Source organism: Elgaria multicarinata, chromosome 13 (genome assembly GCF_023053635.1).
Source record: "Elgaria multicarinata webbii isolate HBS135686 ecotype San Diego chromosome 13, rElgMul1.1.pri, whole genome shotgun sequence".
Lineage (NCBI taxonomy): Eukaryota > Metazoa > Chordata > Lepidosauria > Squamata > Anguidae > Elgaria > Elgaria multicarinata.
Genome location: NC_086183.1, coordinates 10,127,150 through 10,143,500, shown reverse-complemented (window position 1 = coordinate 10,143,500; position 16,351 = coordinate 10,127,150). Strand labels below are relative to the sequence as shown.

Genomic DNA, 16,351 nt, shown 5'->3' with positions numbered 1-16,351 from the left:
AATATAAAGCTCCGTGCATTGTACAAAACCCACACAGCACTTTAGACTTTGCCTTTCAAATGAGAGACACAAATGAAAGTTTTAGACAGACGCCACACACAGATCCATGGAGTTTGCTTAGAAGACCAAAGCAAAGAAGAGTGCAATTTTCCAGGCTGAGATCGTATAACGCTGGGGAAATGCAGGAAAACAAATACCCATTCATCTTTGCTGTCAAAGGAGCATATTTTTCATTCTTAAAGAGAGAGGGAGAGGGAGGGAGGGAAGGAGAGAGAGACAGCGATATTGAGATTGCTCTGAGCTCAAGTAACCCTCACAACATTTGATCTTTGTAAAGTACCTTCACCCCCATCCTGACCAGCATGAGCATTGGAGGAGGCAATGAATGTTCCCTCCTCAGGTGTGTGACATACATTCCAGGTACTTGGAACAGCCAACAGTGCCTTAGTGCCCAATTGTCAAAAATCAATCAACGTAAGAGCCATGCTAAATCAGACCAAGGTCCGTGTAGCCCAGCTTTCTGTTCACACAGTGGCCAACCAGCTGCCCACGAGAAACTCACAACCAGGACATGAGTGTACATAGGCAAACTGCCTCTGATCCTGGAGGTAACGCACAGCCATCAGGACTAGTAGCCATTGAGAGCCTTATTCTCCAGGAATTTGTCTAATCCAATTTTTAAGCTATCCAAGTTAGTGGCCATTGCTCTTTATGGCAGCAAATTCCAAAATATAACAATGCGCCATATAAAGAAGCACTTCCTTTTATCTGTCCCGAATCTCCCACTATTCAGTTTCATGGGATGATCCTACATTCTAGTATTATGATGGGGGGGGGGGGGGGAGAGAGAGAGAGAGAGAGAGAGAGAGAGAGAGGAATGTCTCTCAATCCACTTTCTCACAACCATGCATAATTTTATACCCCTCTATCATGCCTTCCCTCACTCGCCTTTTTTCTAACCCAGCCAGTCCCAAATGCTGTAACCTTCCCTCATTGGGAAATTGATCATTTCGGTCGTCCTTTTCTGCATTTTATCCAACTGTAAAAAAAAAAAATCCTTCTCGTGATCAGAAGTGTACATAACGTTCCAAGTATGGTTCCATTATAGATTTGTATAAGGGTGGTACGATACGCCCAACACGGATTTTGCCTTTTCGACATTGGGCCAACAGTTTTATTAAGCTGCCCACCACAAGCCAAGATCTCTTTCTTGGTCAGTTGGATCCCACCACCATACATGTGAAATTGGGGGGGGGGGGGAGGTTGCCCCAACAAGCCCAGATCATACAAAAGCCTAGAGTTAGAGCCACGTTGTGTAACAGGCCAACATGCCATCAAAACAGTCAATGCATCTTTCTTCAGGGTTGCACCTTAACATAGTCAGCACATAGTTTTTTGCCGACTAAATTGATGAAGCTCCACTAACCTTTCTCAGGAGGTAAGAATGAAAGCTACATCTTACCTTGCCTCGAGGTTTTGTGTAGCCTGTCATACGGCATCGCTTTTGAGGACACTCCGCTTTCAGGATGAGTTAGAAGGGAGCTTGTCCGAGTTAAGGTGCTCAAGCTCTGCTCATCTTGCAAACGCGTTTTGAAGCCCCCTGTCCCCAACACTCTGCGGCCCTCAGCTACAAACAGCAAGAGAAACTGATGGAAAGGTGTTCAGGAACGCTGTCCGAGACGATGAGCTTCAAACATTAAGAGATCAAATGAGAGCAACGTTAAATCCCCGCAAAAAGACGGCAGTCGGGTACTCAAGCTCAGGGCTTGAGGAAAATCCTTCTTGGCAAGGCAGCGCCACCCTGGACTGAGTGAGGAAACAGTTTTGGATTACCAGGCTCAAGAAACAGTTGAGGGACCAGGTGTGTTTATACATTTGTCCAGAGAGAATACACTAAGCCATGGCTAGGCCGCTAACCGTTTTCAGCGAATGGTTAGTGAGCGCGTTTAAACCGTGGTTATGTAGCCACCATGGTTAGGCCATGACACGCTAAGTCATGGTTCACACGACATGCCAAGCCATCACGTTTAGGTCAAAATGCTTAACCACCATGGCTTAGAGTGTCATCTGAACTGGCCCATTCTCTCTGGACAAATGTATGAACACATCTAGTCCCTCACCTGTTTCCTGAGCATTTGAGGAACCCAAAGCCATTTCCTCACTCAGTCCAGGGTGCTGCTGCCTTGCCAAGAGGGATGTTCCTCAAGCCCTGGGTTGAGTACCTGACTGCCGTCTTTTTGCAGGGCTTTAACAGTGGTCTCATTTGCTCTCATAGTGTTTGAAGCTCATCCTGTGGAAGTTAATTTAGAAGCACTTTTCTCAACCTGGTGCCATCCATGCTGGCTGGGAATGATGGGAGTTGTAGTCCAACACATCTGGACAGCATCAGGTTGGAGAAGGCCAATAATAATAAACGCTAGTCAAGCTGGCCCCGAAACGGCAATGTCAACAAGCAGCCGCCCCAAGCAAGCCATTCTCCTTCCTGCACAAGGGGCCATTCTTCCCAGGCAGAAGGATGCCCAGCCTCCCAGTGGAGTTTGCAAGCTTTAAAACACCACATTCAAAATTCATTTACATTGCATTAGTTTCTTGTTGTGCTCTAGAGCCTGGCCTACATTTGTCCTACACAGAGCTTCACGGTGCTTTGTTTTTCATGAAAGGCACTTAGGTTTTCCGCCTTCCCCTATAATTTGTTTGTTTTTTAAGCGGTTAAACGCCGGTTTTGGTAACAGCAACAGAAATCCATTAAAGAAGCAAAATGCGGGGGGACTTTAAAGGGGGGGAAGGGTTCCAGAGGGGTTCTCCACTTTTATATGACATGCACAGCCTTTAGTAATCTTTAAAGGGTAAAAAATGCCACCGCAGGGCCATTGCGAGACACGCAAAAGAATTGGGGCCCAGGGCCATAGGGCAAAAATCTGCATATGCTAATTTAGATCTATATAAGCGGATTTAGAAATAATTACAAGGAATTCGTTAAATGACACAGGCCAATTAGTTCCTCCATCCAAATAATCTCAAATACAATACCTTCTTTAATTAATTTGCACCCTGACCTAGAACATTGAAACCATGGAAAATGTTACTTCCAAGCTTAATTGCCATGCAGGGAAGAATTGGGCTGGGCAGGTGGAAAGCCCTGCAGTATGTGAGATCAGGAGAGTTAACCCTTCTGTCCCCAGCTGTAATCCCCCTTGAAAATTGTCCTCTCTATAGCAATTAGGCTAAAAAAAACACCTTCCACTGGCCTCTGAGGAATAGATTCAGAGCCCGGAGACATAGATGCGGGTCATGGGTCCCATGGGGCCAAGCCTAAATATGGCCCTGTGTCCCTCCTACCTAGCAGCCTCCAAAATTAATAAGTATCCCAATGCAGTGAACACAAGATGTCGCAGGGAAGAATGTCAAAGATTGCACACCGGGCAGCTTTCAATGCTGATATTGCTGCAACCACTCGAAGAGAACCGGGACCGGGGGTGGGTGGGGCTGATGCGAGGGCCTATGGAGCATGTGCAGTTAGGATGGGATTGGTTTCCTGTCAACATCTGTCTTGCTGTGGCTGGGTCAGTCTTGGCAGGAATAGGGTGACCATATGAAAAGGAGGACAGGGCTCCTGTATCCTTAACCATTGTATTGAAAAGGGAATTTCAGCAGGTGTCATTTGTATATATGGAGAACCTGGTGAAATTCCCTCTTCATCACACCAGTTAAAGCTGCAGGTGCCCTGCCCTCTTTTAAATCTGGTCACTCTAGTATAGTTCCTGCAGCTTTAACTGTGCTGATGAAAAGGAAATTTCACCAGGTTCTCCATATACACAAATGACACCTGCTAAAATTCCCTTTTCTATGCAACTTTTAAAAATACAGGAGCCCTGTCCTCCTTTTCATCTGGTCACCCTAGGCGGGAAGGCAGTTGATGGGCAAAGCCAATGGTAGTTCCATAAGCGGGCAAAAGGTCAAGTGCAGAGTTATCAGTCCAGCAAGACAGCCGTTCAAGGCAGTAGTAGTCAATGGTCAAAGGCACAGTATTCCCAGGCAAGAGGGAGGGTTCCAAGAGAGAGAGAGGTCTGAGGCGTGGCCAAGATCCAAATACAAATAAGCAGCCAGATACCAATGCAGCGCAAGATGGAGTGTCAAGCAGAGGTACAAAACTCAGTAGCACAAAGGTCCAGTCACAGCACAAGGTCAGAGAAACAAGGCATTGGAAGCTGAAGTCAGGTGTTGTTCCAGGAGTGTCTAGTCTGGAGCGGAAAGTTTATGTAGCTTGAGCTCCAAGAAACCCACTCAAGAGCTCTGCTATAGTTCATCCTGGGCTCACTGGCACAATGTCTTACTCACGAGGAGGGCCCTGCTCACAAGGAGGCCTTTACTCTTGAGGAGTCTTTTGCTGCAAGCGGGCACTCCTTCACCTGGCCACCATCTTAGCTGACATTCTCAGGCGCTGGGTGATGGCACAGCCTCTCTCTCTGACTCAGGACCAGAGCGCTCCAACTTTCGAGGGGAAAGATCGGAAGTTCTCTCTCCTGAGGGCCCCGATCTTCTTGGTCAGCCCTAGGGTCTCCTGAAGCGGCTTGTTCCCTGGGGACATCCATTCAGGAGGCTCCAGCTCATCTTCTTAAGAGGATTCCTCCTGGGAGGGCAAAACTATTCCCAAATGAGGCTCTGTGCAGGCACAGCAAATCCATAAGTGTGGTGCAGGGACCACAAAGAATAGCAACTGTGTGAGGTAAAACTCACCACGATTTTATTTTATTTTTTATTAACATTTATATACCACCTTATCTGGTAAAAAGCCATCAAGGCGGTGTAAAACAATTTAAAACAATAAACCCATAACAAGAACATTAAAAACAATAGAAACATTAAAATGGTGTGTTTTAAAAAGTTAAATTGAAGAGATGGATCTTCACATCCTTTCTAAAAGCCGAGAGAGTGAGGGGCCTGAGCACAGCTCTTGAGGGAATGCATTTCAAAGTTTGGGGGCAATGCAGCAGAAAAGCCTCTCCGGGTAACGGTGCCCTGAAAAGGGGCTGCTCCTCAAATCTTAATACTGGGAAGAAGGGGTTCACAGCAAGACAGGTGGTCCCTACTGTGCCCATTTTAAAGCTGTAAGGAAAGACTGAGGACAACAGATAGCCATTTGCCCTTGACCACTCAGCAAACCTCTTGGTAGTGGGGTCTGGGGGCTCCGATGTCAGCTGAGCAGTAAATCCGCTCCGGGTTTCAGCCAGAACCAGTCAGAACTCTAAAGGACCTATCCAAGGTGCTTTAGAGTTCTGACAGAAACCCAGAGCAGATTCAGTGCTCCTCTGACATCGGAGTCCCCAGCCCCCACTGCCCAGAGGGCATTTCAATCTGGGACCCAACTGGATATAAAGGTCTGTTTATTATTATTATTTATTTATTATATTTATATCCCGCCTTTTTTCCTCCAAGGAGGCATACATAATCCTCCTCCCCTCCATGTTATCCTCACAACAACAACCCTGTGAAGTAGGTTGGGCTGAAAGTCTGTGACTGGCCCAAAGTCACCCAGTGGGTTTCCCTGGGCAAGTGGGGACTAGAACCCGGATCTCCCGACTCCCAGTCCGACACGTTAGCCACTACACCATACTGGCTCTTTAACAACTCCCCACTTCGTTCTGGCATCATTCCCCTGATCTTTCTCCTCTGCCTTTGCCCTCCTAAAGACGTAAAAGCTGCAATGTCTCTACCAAAAAATTAACAGTACAGCTGTTAATTAGCTCAGCAATGCTTAAGACGACTGCGTTATATCACCAAACGCTGCCGCTGAGGAGGGCCACAGTGCTCATTTTGCACACACTGAAACTTAAGTTGAATCGTCACAGACTGCTGCCTTTGCTTTTTAGGACATTTCACCCTACTGTTTCAACTTTTCTCTCTCTCTCTAACGATGTATGTTCATGGGTCTGCCGACGGAGGATAACATTCTGTTTCATGAACCTGATGAAGTGGACATGAAATCACATGCCATAAGAAATGGGTAGTGCTTTAAGGTGCTACAGGACTCTTTGCCGCTTTTGTTGCAACACAGCTACCCTCTGGTGGAGGGAGTGGCCCTGTGTAGGCCGGAACCTGCCCCCATGGTTGGAGCATGTCCTGGATGAAAAGCTGTAAAGAAGGCTGTAAACCCAGAGGCCTCCCAGAGAATGTCCAAAGGCGAACTAATGCAAAAACAAGCACAAACTGAAGAGGATAAAGTAGACAACAGGAAGGAAAAGGAAAGGTGCAGAAGAAGGAAAAAAACCAACCCACACTATTCAGCGATCTTCTCAAATATGAAGAGATGGAAGAAGTGCACAACTTCAGGGGGTCCGGGGTCCAATGTCCCCTCCGGACCGCCCTCCCCACAATGGGCTGCACTCTTGCTGTGAGGGCTTGAAAACAAGTTACATTTTGGTGTGAAACCACCAATTTTATTCCCCTCCCCAATTCCTGGAGGGGAGTGTTAACAGGGGCAGTGGTGGCCAGATGGGAGGGCAGGTGCCCCATGCTGTCCGCGGGCCATGTGCTGCCCACCCATTCTCCCAACAATACTGTGCTGCAGCAGTCGAAGACGACCTGGGAGGGAAGGTGGAAGCCTAAAGACGCAATTCTTTGCATATTTAGACAGGAAAAAAGGTCTGAATGCCCCAGCCAGCCATGCTGGGAATTCGAGGCCTTTTCTGTCTGTCTAAACATGTATAGGATTGCGCCCTAAATCTCTCAGCTCCAGACACAGAATCCACAGGTGTGATGCAGTGAGACCACAAAGAAGAATGCTTCATTTCATGCATCTGACAAAGTGGACTCTAGCCCACAAGATGCTATGGCTAGCCTTTAAGGTGTGACAGGGCTGGTTTTGTTGCAACACAGCTACCCCTCTGAATGTATTCCCATTTTACTCATGTCTCTTGATAAATGTTGTTTTAGTTCACAAGCCTGAGGACAGGGCCTGTGTCTAATTTTTCACCCATCTACAGCACCTGCCACCAGCACCGTATCAGACTTTGACTGATGTGAGGGGTGCTTTGGGGACAAAATATTTGCCTGAGAAGCAGAATAACAATCTGACGAAATAAATGCGAAGTGCCCATGTTTTCCAAAATGTGAGAGAAGTCTTCGCACTGCCTCTCTGTCAAGATCATCGTTAGTTTTAGAAGATCTGCAGAGAAGCTGGAGCGTGTTCAGCGGAGGGCAACGAGGATGATCAGGGGTCTGGAAACAAAGCCCTATGAGGAGAGACTGAAAGAACTGGGCATGTTGAGCCTGGAGAAGAGGGGAGACATGAGAGCACTCTTCAAATACTTGAAAGGTTGCCACACAGAGGAGGGCCAGGATCTCTTCTCGATTCTCCCAGAGTGCAGGACACGGAACAATGGGCTCAACTTACAGTAAGCCAGATTCTGTCTAGACATCAGGAAAAACTTCCTGGCTGTTAGAGCAGTACCACAATGGAACCAATGACCTAGGGAGGTGATGGGCTCTCCCACACTAGAGGCCTTCAAGAGGCAGCTGGACAACCATCTGTCAGGGATGCTTTAAGGTGGATTCCTGCATTGAGCAGGGGGTTGGACTCGATGGCCTCATAGGCCCCTTCCAACGCAGCTATTCTATGGTTCTACTATTCCACAATGCAAGCCCCTCTCTCCTTTCTTACTACGTGGATTGCACCCAAGACCAAAAGAGCATAGAGCAAGGGCATAAAAGGGAATTGGGTATTTCACCAGGTCAATTGGAAATAACCAAGAACATGGGGGCCTTAGAGGAGCCCTGATGGATCAGATCAAAGGCTTAACTAGTCCAGCATTCCGTTCCCGGGGTGGCCAACAAGATACCCCTGTGAAGCCCACAAGCAAGATATGAACGCAAGAGCACCCTCCTGTTCATGTTCCCAGCAAATAGCATACAGAGACATACTGACTCTGATAATGGAGGTAGCACATAGCCATCAGGACTAGTAGCCATTGATAGCTTGACCCTCCATGAATTTCTCAAACCCCCTTTTAAAGCCATCCATGTTGGTGGCCACCTCCACGACTTGTGGTAGCGAATTCCAAAGTTTAACTATGTGCTGTGTGAAGAAGTACTTCCTTTTATCTGTCCTGAATCTCCCACCAATCAGCTTCATAGGATGACCCTGAAGTATTATGAGAGAGGCAGAAGAATGTCTCCCTATCCACTTTCCTCACACTATGCATAATTTTATACATCCCTATCACATCTCTCCTTAGTACCTTTTTCTAAGCCAAACAGCTAACTGTCCATTACAAAAAACGGGATACTAGCCAGCGCAATATTTATGCATTTATCTAGTTAATAGAGTTCTAGCCCATCTTTTAAAGGCTCAATGCCCTCACAAGTCCGTTTACAGAATTTATTTTTTAAAAAGCAGATTAAAATATCGTAAGAATGTCAATAAATACAACAAATTACAATTTCAAAAATCATCCATTTAAAAAAAAACCCAGCAGCAAAATACTTTTGTCAAAGACCTGTACATTATTCAAACACAGGTTGAAATAAAAATGTCTTGAGTTCTCTTAAAAAACAGCAATACAGAAGCTGTTCATATTTACCTGGGAAGGAAGTTCCAGTGGTGCGGGGCCACCACTGAGAAGGTCCATACGGGTACCTCCCAATTGTTACATGTCTTGTTAGTATGCACTTAGGAAGGCCTTAAGCCATTTGTTCTCCATGGCCTTCTTACAAGAAAAGTTTTAATGGACTGCTGATTCTTGTTTTATTTGTATTCACCTATTGGTTTTAATATTTTTTTCGGACTGTTCAGACTAGGGTGACCATATGAAAAGGAGGACAGGGCTCCTGTATCTTTAACAGTTGTATTGAAAAGGGAATTTCAGCAGGTGACATTTGTATATATGGAGAACCTGGTGAAATTCCCTCTTCATCACAACGGTTAAAGCTGCAGGTGCCCTGCCCTCTTTTAAATCTGGTCACTCTAGTATAGCTCCTGCAGCTTTAACTGTTGTGACGAAGACGGTATTTCACCAGGTTCTCCTTATATACAAATGACACCTGCTAAAATTCCCTTTTCTATGCAACTGTTAAAGATACAGGAGCCCTGTCCTCCTTTTCACATAGTCATCCTAGTTCAGACAACACCCTAAACCATGTTGTTTAAGCATTTTAAGCTAAACATTATGGCTTAGTGTGAGACATTCCTAACCACGGTGGCTACATAACCATGGTTTAAACATGCTCACTACCCACTTACTGCAAAAGAGTTAGTGGCCTAACCATGGCTTAGCGCGCTGTCTGAACAGGCCCAGTTTGTTTTAGCACTGATTCCTACTAATGTTTTATTTATTTATTATTTTATTTGTACCTTGCCTTTCTACCAAAAACTGGCACTCAAGGCAGCTTACAGAGACAATTAAAATGGGTTAAAACAACAAAACAGCATATTAAAATACAAACATAACAATTAGAAAAAAATATTAAAAACAGCACGCAACCCAACGGATCCACTTACAGGTCAAAGGCCTTCTTGAATAAAGTGGTCTTTGCCTGCCAGCCGAAGGACTGCAGAGAGGGAGCCAAGTTTAGTCTTGCTTGGGAGGGAGTTCCACAGCCTGGGAGCGGCCACCGGAAAACCCTCTTTCGGGTCACCACCAAACACGCCTCTAAAGATGAGCATCTCATATAGAAAGAAGGGCCTCTCCAGAAGAGCTTAAGAAGCAGACAGGCTCATATGGGAGAAGGTGGTCTTTCAGATATTGTACTGTATTGAAGCTAAATGCTTTTTGGGGAACAGGTGCCGTAGGTGTGTTTTTAGCCTTAAAGGTTCAGCTCTATGTGAGACTGCCCTTAAAGCTGTTCCAGAAGCTGGAGCTAGTGCAGAATGCAGCCGCATCCCCCTGTGTCAGGATGAAAGTGTAGAGAGTTAAGAAGGGCCAAAGGCCAAGACCATAGAGGCCTTTGAAGGTGAGGACAAGTAGCCGGATCAGGGAGTGAACAGGAACCTGTGAAGCCATTTAAAGAAGGGAGTCACATGGTCAGAGCAATCACCAGCGAGGTGAATAATCTGGGCAGGAGATTGCTGGACAGAGCCTTAAAAAAGCCATTTGCATCCTTAAAACCGGCCACTGAGACATACCTGTATATTGAGATGTTTTCGATTGGTTCGTTTGTTATGCTGTCACTAAGGATTATCCCTCTGGGAGACACTTTCAGAGTTACCTTCTGGAGCTTTCGACTGCTGGCTTTTGCCTTGGGAAACAGAAAAGGAAACATCCCAGGTGTTTCATGAGTCTGGCTGGGATAACTGAACTTGGAAATGTTATTATCCAACAGGCACACATTATCAATGTAAATGACTAACGAAGTTACTCGTCAACTACCGGCACTGCTGAACTGGATTTTCATGGGCAAACATTTTTGGTGGGCAAAAATAAGCGTAGGCAGTGGACTCCTGCTCTAAAGGTTTTGCGTTCCTCCTAAAGGATCAGGATTGTCATTTGGAGGGGCTCCAGTGGTGGACTCAGTGGCACAGAGCACTTTTTATCAGCTTAGGCTGATATACCAGCTACGTCCTTATCTGGAGAGAGATAGCATACCTACAGTGATCCATGCTCTGGTCACCTCTTGTCTGGATAACTGCAATGTTTGAAAACAGCCCAGATACTTCAGCTGGTCCAAAACAGGGCAGTGAGATTGTTAACGGGGACCGACCAAAGTGATCATATTATACTGGTACTTTTCCATCTGCCAGTCCATTTCAAAGTGCTGGTTTTAATATCCAAAGCCCTAAGCAGCTTGGGGCCAGGTTTCCTGGAGGCTCGTCTCCTCCTATACATACACCTCCCCGGACCCGAAGGTCATTTTCAGCACTCCCTCTCTGGTATCCCACACAAAAGAAGTGAGGTGGGTGGCTACTAAGAAGAGGGCCTTTGCTGTTGTGGCACCCCGGTTGTGGAATGAGCTTCCCAGAGAGGCCCACCTGGCGTCTACATTGTGCTCTTTTTGGCGCCAGGTGAAGAACTTTATATTTTCCAAGGCATCATAGTTTTTCAGTTTCTGTGTTAAATCTTGGACTGTATTTTTAATCTTGGCAATGCTGCTAGGTTCTATTTGGTTATTACTATTATTTTATACTGTACTTTTAAACTTTTATATTGTATTTTATTGTGTTGAATTTTATTTTATTTTATTTTATTGTAGCCTCGTGTGGCGCAGAGTGGGAAGTGGCTGTTACTGCAGCTGAAACTCTCCCCACAGCCTGTTCGATCCCAGCGGAAGCTGGTTCTCAGGCAGCCGGCTCAGGTTGACTCAGCCTTCCATCCTTCCGAAGTCGGTAAAATGAGTACCCAGCTAGCTGGGGGAAAGGTAATTGTGACTGGGGAAGGCAATGGCAAACCACCCCACTACAAAGTCTGCCAAGAAAACATCAGCGAAAGCAGGCGTCCCTTTAGGAGTCAGCAATGACTCAAGTGCTTGCACGAGAGGTTCCTTTCCTTTCCTTTTTTTCTGCATTTTATGGTCTTAATTGTTGTGAACTGCCCAGAGAGCTTTGGCTATTGGGTGCTACAGAAATGAAATGAATAAATAAATAAAGGTTTAAAGAAAAAAATCTGAAAAGCTTCCTTTGTCATTAAATCATTATCACTTCACCTTGGCTAATTTCCCATAATTGCAATCATTTTGTGCATTTTATGAACTACATTCTATTTTATGAACTGAAGTTTTATGCGATTTTAACATTACTTGAGCGAGTTTTCCCCCAGCGAACTTGTACATGACTTCAGTATGGCAATTAACTGTTAATAAGTGGAACTAGTGCGACAAAATGTTGCAGCGTGACGGGCTGGTGTTCAGATTTACGGCTACTCCATTCCACCCCAACAGTCTGTCAGTGTTCTGTGTCCACTGAGCAACGCAGTCCTCACTGGGCTGTTTTGGAGTACCCACACACCCCAGTCTGAACTTTAGAAATAGAGAGAATTATTCCCTTACGAAAGCCCTTTGATCTTGCTGTAGTGGTAAAGCTATACAAAATCTCAGTCCACCCACCTAAATGCGATGGCAAAAGATTCAATAAGATGAAAAAAGAAAGAAAAAAGATTTAGCAAACAAACTAGATTGTGATTTAAAATTAGGGTTGCAAACATTAATAACATTAACTTGAGGTTAATCAATTAAAACTTTAGTTAATTAGAATTGCCCTCACCAATTAATCAGCAAGAGTTATTTTGGTTCTAGTATAATAATGTAATAGGTAATTATGAAAAAAGAAAACAAAGCCCTAAAGATTGCCTGACAGTGCATGGGAGCTTTTATTTATTCAATTGTACATTATATTAAACAGAGAGATCTATATTGACATTTTGGTAGGAAGCAAATTTATTTACATTTAAAATTGAATAACTGGCAGAGGATGGATTTTTAAAACAATGGAAAATCCAATTTTAATCTATATTAGGACATCGTTTGAGAGTATGCAATAGTATTACTTGAAGGTTGAAATTTTGAACATATTTACCGGACAGCAGGTCTAATCAAATCCGTCTGAAGCAAGCATCAAAAATCCTGGTTTCTTTACTTTATTTATTTATTATATTTCTATACTGCTCAAGAGCCGACGCTCTCTGGGTGGTTCACAAGTTTGGTTAGAGAAAACCACAGTTCCTTGTGTTTGGATGAAACACAGAACTGTGGTTTGTTCCGTAAAAGCTTTTTCATGTCCAAAGCAAGAGGAGGCTTGCTCTGTATCCCCTAAATCAGGGATGTGTAATCTTTTCACTCCCCAGGGACCAAATACAGTATTGGCTGGGCCCACACAGACGCAAGCATGCATACATGCACCACACACATCTCAATGCACAGGGTTCATGGGGGTGGGGGTAGTGGTGGAGGTGAAAGTCCTGAGCTAAAGGCTCAGAGAGCAGCAGCAAGTTACATAAACCTGTTGTAAACCGCCCAGAGAGCTTCAGCTGTGGGGCCGTATATAAATGTAATAAATAAATAAACAAATAAATAAATAAAATAAATAAATAACAGGAAGTGCAAGTAACTAGCACACCTTTTCTTGCTAGTTTTAACCTATAAAGCCTTACACGGCTTGTGACCACAATACCTGATGGAACACCTCTCCCGGCATGAACCTACCTGTACACTACGCTCAACATCTAAGGTCCTACTCCGAGGGAAGCTCGGAGGATGGCAGCAAGGGAGAGGGCCTTTTCAGTGGTGGCCCCCCAATTATGGAACAATCTCCCTGAGGAGACCTGCCTGGCGCCAACATGGTTATCTTTTTGGCGCCAGGTCAAGACTTTTCTCTTCACCCAGGCATTTAACAGCTTATGTTGAGTTTTTAGCTGACCTAGAACAATATGTAATCTGTTTTTACGCTTTTAAATTTTGTATATTTATTTTAAATGTTCCATGTTTGAGTATTTGTAAACCACCCAGAGAGCTTCAGCTATGGGCAGTATATAAATGATGATGATGATGATGTGCATAGCAAAAGGTCCACAAACCTCCATTTGAGACATTACAATGAAGCATGAAAACAAAGGTGTGAGTCACACACGATTCCAGTTCTACCTACAAAGCCTTCGAAGCCTCCCTGGGGCTGGATGGGAGGAAGAGTCACATGCTCAACTTTCAAAGCACGGCTCTGCATTAAGCATGGCGGACCTATGGAAGTTGCATGCCCACCCAGTTCTATCTCTGCTGCCCTTTCAGAAGCATCAGTGTCACCAGGTTGCCAAGGAGCAAGTGAAGCCATTTGGGGTGGGGTGGAAAGTCAAGGCCAACTTTAGAAACCAGATCACGGACACTCACCGTTGCTACAATTCTTTTGACAGCCGCAGCAGATAACTCTTCTCCTTTGGGTTGTTCAACCAGCGTCATGCCCAAGTATTTCAGGTTGAAAAGCATTCCCTCCAATAAGGTTTCTCTGGTGTCAGTCCAGTTTTCTGGGAGCTCTATGGAATTAAGAAGAGTATTTGTTATTGAGAATGCTTGGGATGAGACACTGATTGAATGGATGGATGGAAATAAGCTTTAATTCGCCCTATTTACTCAAGGACAGTCCCCATTTCCGAGTCCAGAACATCTGGAGGGCACTAGGTTGGGGACGCCTGCCTTAGACAGTGATTCCTGGCATGAGACTTGGACAGTGGGGCCTTATTTTCATCTGTAAGATGTTGGAAAGGAAAAGGAATAAAGGCTTTCTCAAATGAAAAACCAAATCTAAACACACAGCGACTTAGTTCGCACGATCACTGCGGCTTAAACAAACCACCGAAACAATCCTCAAATAACCCATGGCCTGTTGATGGATTATTTGAGGGTTGATTCACCCTCCAACAAGCCTGCTGCCTGGGTTTGGATGACACGACAAGCCACGCCCGAACAGATAATTAGGCAAATGGCATCTGGCACACGCCATGGCTTAAACAAGCCACTGTGGCAAGCCAGGTCAGTTGGAGGTATAACATTCAAAGAGCACTTCCCCTTTTTTCTATTTATTTAGAATATTTATTTAGAATATTTATATACCGCTCCCCATTGAAAAATTTCGGAGCGGTGTACAAGGTAAAATGAAAATAAAAACAGAATAAAACAGTTAAAACAAAATTTAAAAAGATTAATTAATATAGTTCCTATAAGCTGAAAATCAATGTTATTGACAATGAACAGTCTAAATGTCTTAAATTTAGACATAGCACCTTTTATCATCTTAGGCTGATATACCAACTGCTCCCTTATCTGGACAGTGATAGCCTAGCTACAGTTATCCATGCTCTGATAACCTCTCGTTTGGATTACTGCAATGCGTTATACGTGGGGCTGCCTTTGAAAACGGTCCGGAAACTTCAACTGGTACAAAACAGGGCAGCACGCTTACTAACAGGGACTGGCCGATGAGACCACATCACGGCAGTCCTTTTCCAGCTTCATTGTCTGCCAGTCCAGGTCCGGCCCCGATTCAAAGTACTGGTATTAACATTTAAAGCCCTAAACGGCTTGGGGCCAGGCTATCTGAAGGAACGCTTCCTCCCATATGTACCCTTGAGGTCATCCTCAAGGGTCCTTCTCCGCGAGCCCCTGCCAAAGGAAGTGAGGCAGGTGGCTACCAGGAGGAGGGCCTTCTCTGCTGTGGCACCCCGGCTGTGGAATGAGCTCTCTAAGGAGGTTCGCTTGGCACCTACATTATATTCTTTTAGATGCCAGGTGAAGACCTTTTTATTCGCCCAGTATTTTAACAGTCTATAAATTAATTTGAACTTGTTGTTTTAAATTTGTATTTTAAATTTGTATTTTTGCATTGCTGCTGTTTTTATCTTGGTTGTGCTTTTATATTGTATTTTATATTATGGTTTTATACTGTTGTTTTATACTTGAATTGTCTTAATTTTGTAAACTGCCCAGAGAGCTTCGGCTATTGGGCGGTATAGAAATGCAACAAATAAATAAGTATTGAGGGGTACAATTTCATGACACATCTCACTGAAAAGATTATATCAAAACTGATTGCACTGACAACGTGGGCCCAGGACACATTCCATATACTGATATCAAACTGCTTCCATAGTGTTATAGCCTGCTTGGGGTAGATCTGGTCTCAGGTTCTAATCCTGAGGGATGACTTTGACAGCTTCGCTTTCTCCCACACTTGATTTCTTCCAGCCTGTTTATGAATAAGTTTGTGAATTTTGTTAAGTTCTTATCAGAAGAAACCAGACAAAATTCGCCATCCATCTGCAACAGCCAAGTTCAGTCAGTACAACTATTCCCAGCAAGGAGAGGACCATGATGTACCTGCCTGCCATGTAGCTGTTAAAGATGAAGAGCCTGTCATGAAAAAAGAATGTGGCAACCCTAATTCAGTGTCCACTAGGATGAATACACAAGGATTCAAAGCCAGACTTTTAAGCGCTAAGCACTCAAAACCCTAGGCCTGAATTAACAAATCTGTCAGTTTTACTTTCTCCCAAAATGAACATTTTCAAATCTGAATTTCTTTCCATCCTGTTTATGAAAACATTTGAAAATTTAGGTAAATCATCCCTACCACCCAGCCCAAGTGACCATCTCTGCACCTAACCTATCTCACAATGTAGTTGTGGGGGGCAGAAGCCCTGTATGTTGCCTTGAAAGCTTTGGAGGAAGAGTGGGATAATAAATAAACTTTAATGCTGTATTACATTTTGCTCAGTCAAGTGGTGATGATCTAACACCCCCAAGGTTTTTCGTTTTTTTAAAGGTTATCAAGAGAAACATCCCCTTGGTGGGCTGATAGCGATGGAATTCAGAAGAACAACTCAAAAGGTTGTCTGGAAGAACGGGTTTCTGAGGGGCTTTCCTATATATCGTATAGGGC

At 44.5% G+C, this 16,351-nt stretch overlaps 1 protein-coding gene across 2 annotated transcripts in view; it reads right to left on the bottom strand.

Annotated features, from left to right (window-relative positions):
- Positions 1-16,351, bottom strand: part of LDLRAP1 (low density lipoprotein receptor adaptor protein 1) — a 169,665-nt gene that overhangs the window by 121,335 nt on the left and 31,979 nt on the right. For both annotated transcript variants that reach the window (XR_010026085.1, XM_063140327.1), the window contains exons 2-3: positions 13,807-13,949; positions 10,121-10,233 (exon numbers count right to left, since the gene is read on the bottom strand). Coding sequence is in view for 1 of the 2 variants with exons in the window: in XM_063140327.1 (XP_062996397.1) it covers positions 10,121-10,233; positions 13,807-13,949 (256 nt within the window). In the remaining variant the exon portion in view is untranslated. The remainder of the gene's footprint in view (positions 1-10,120; positions 10,234-13,806; positions 13,950-16,351) is intronic.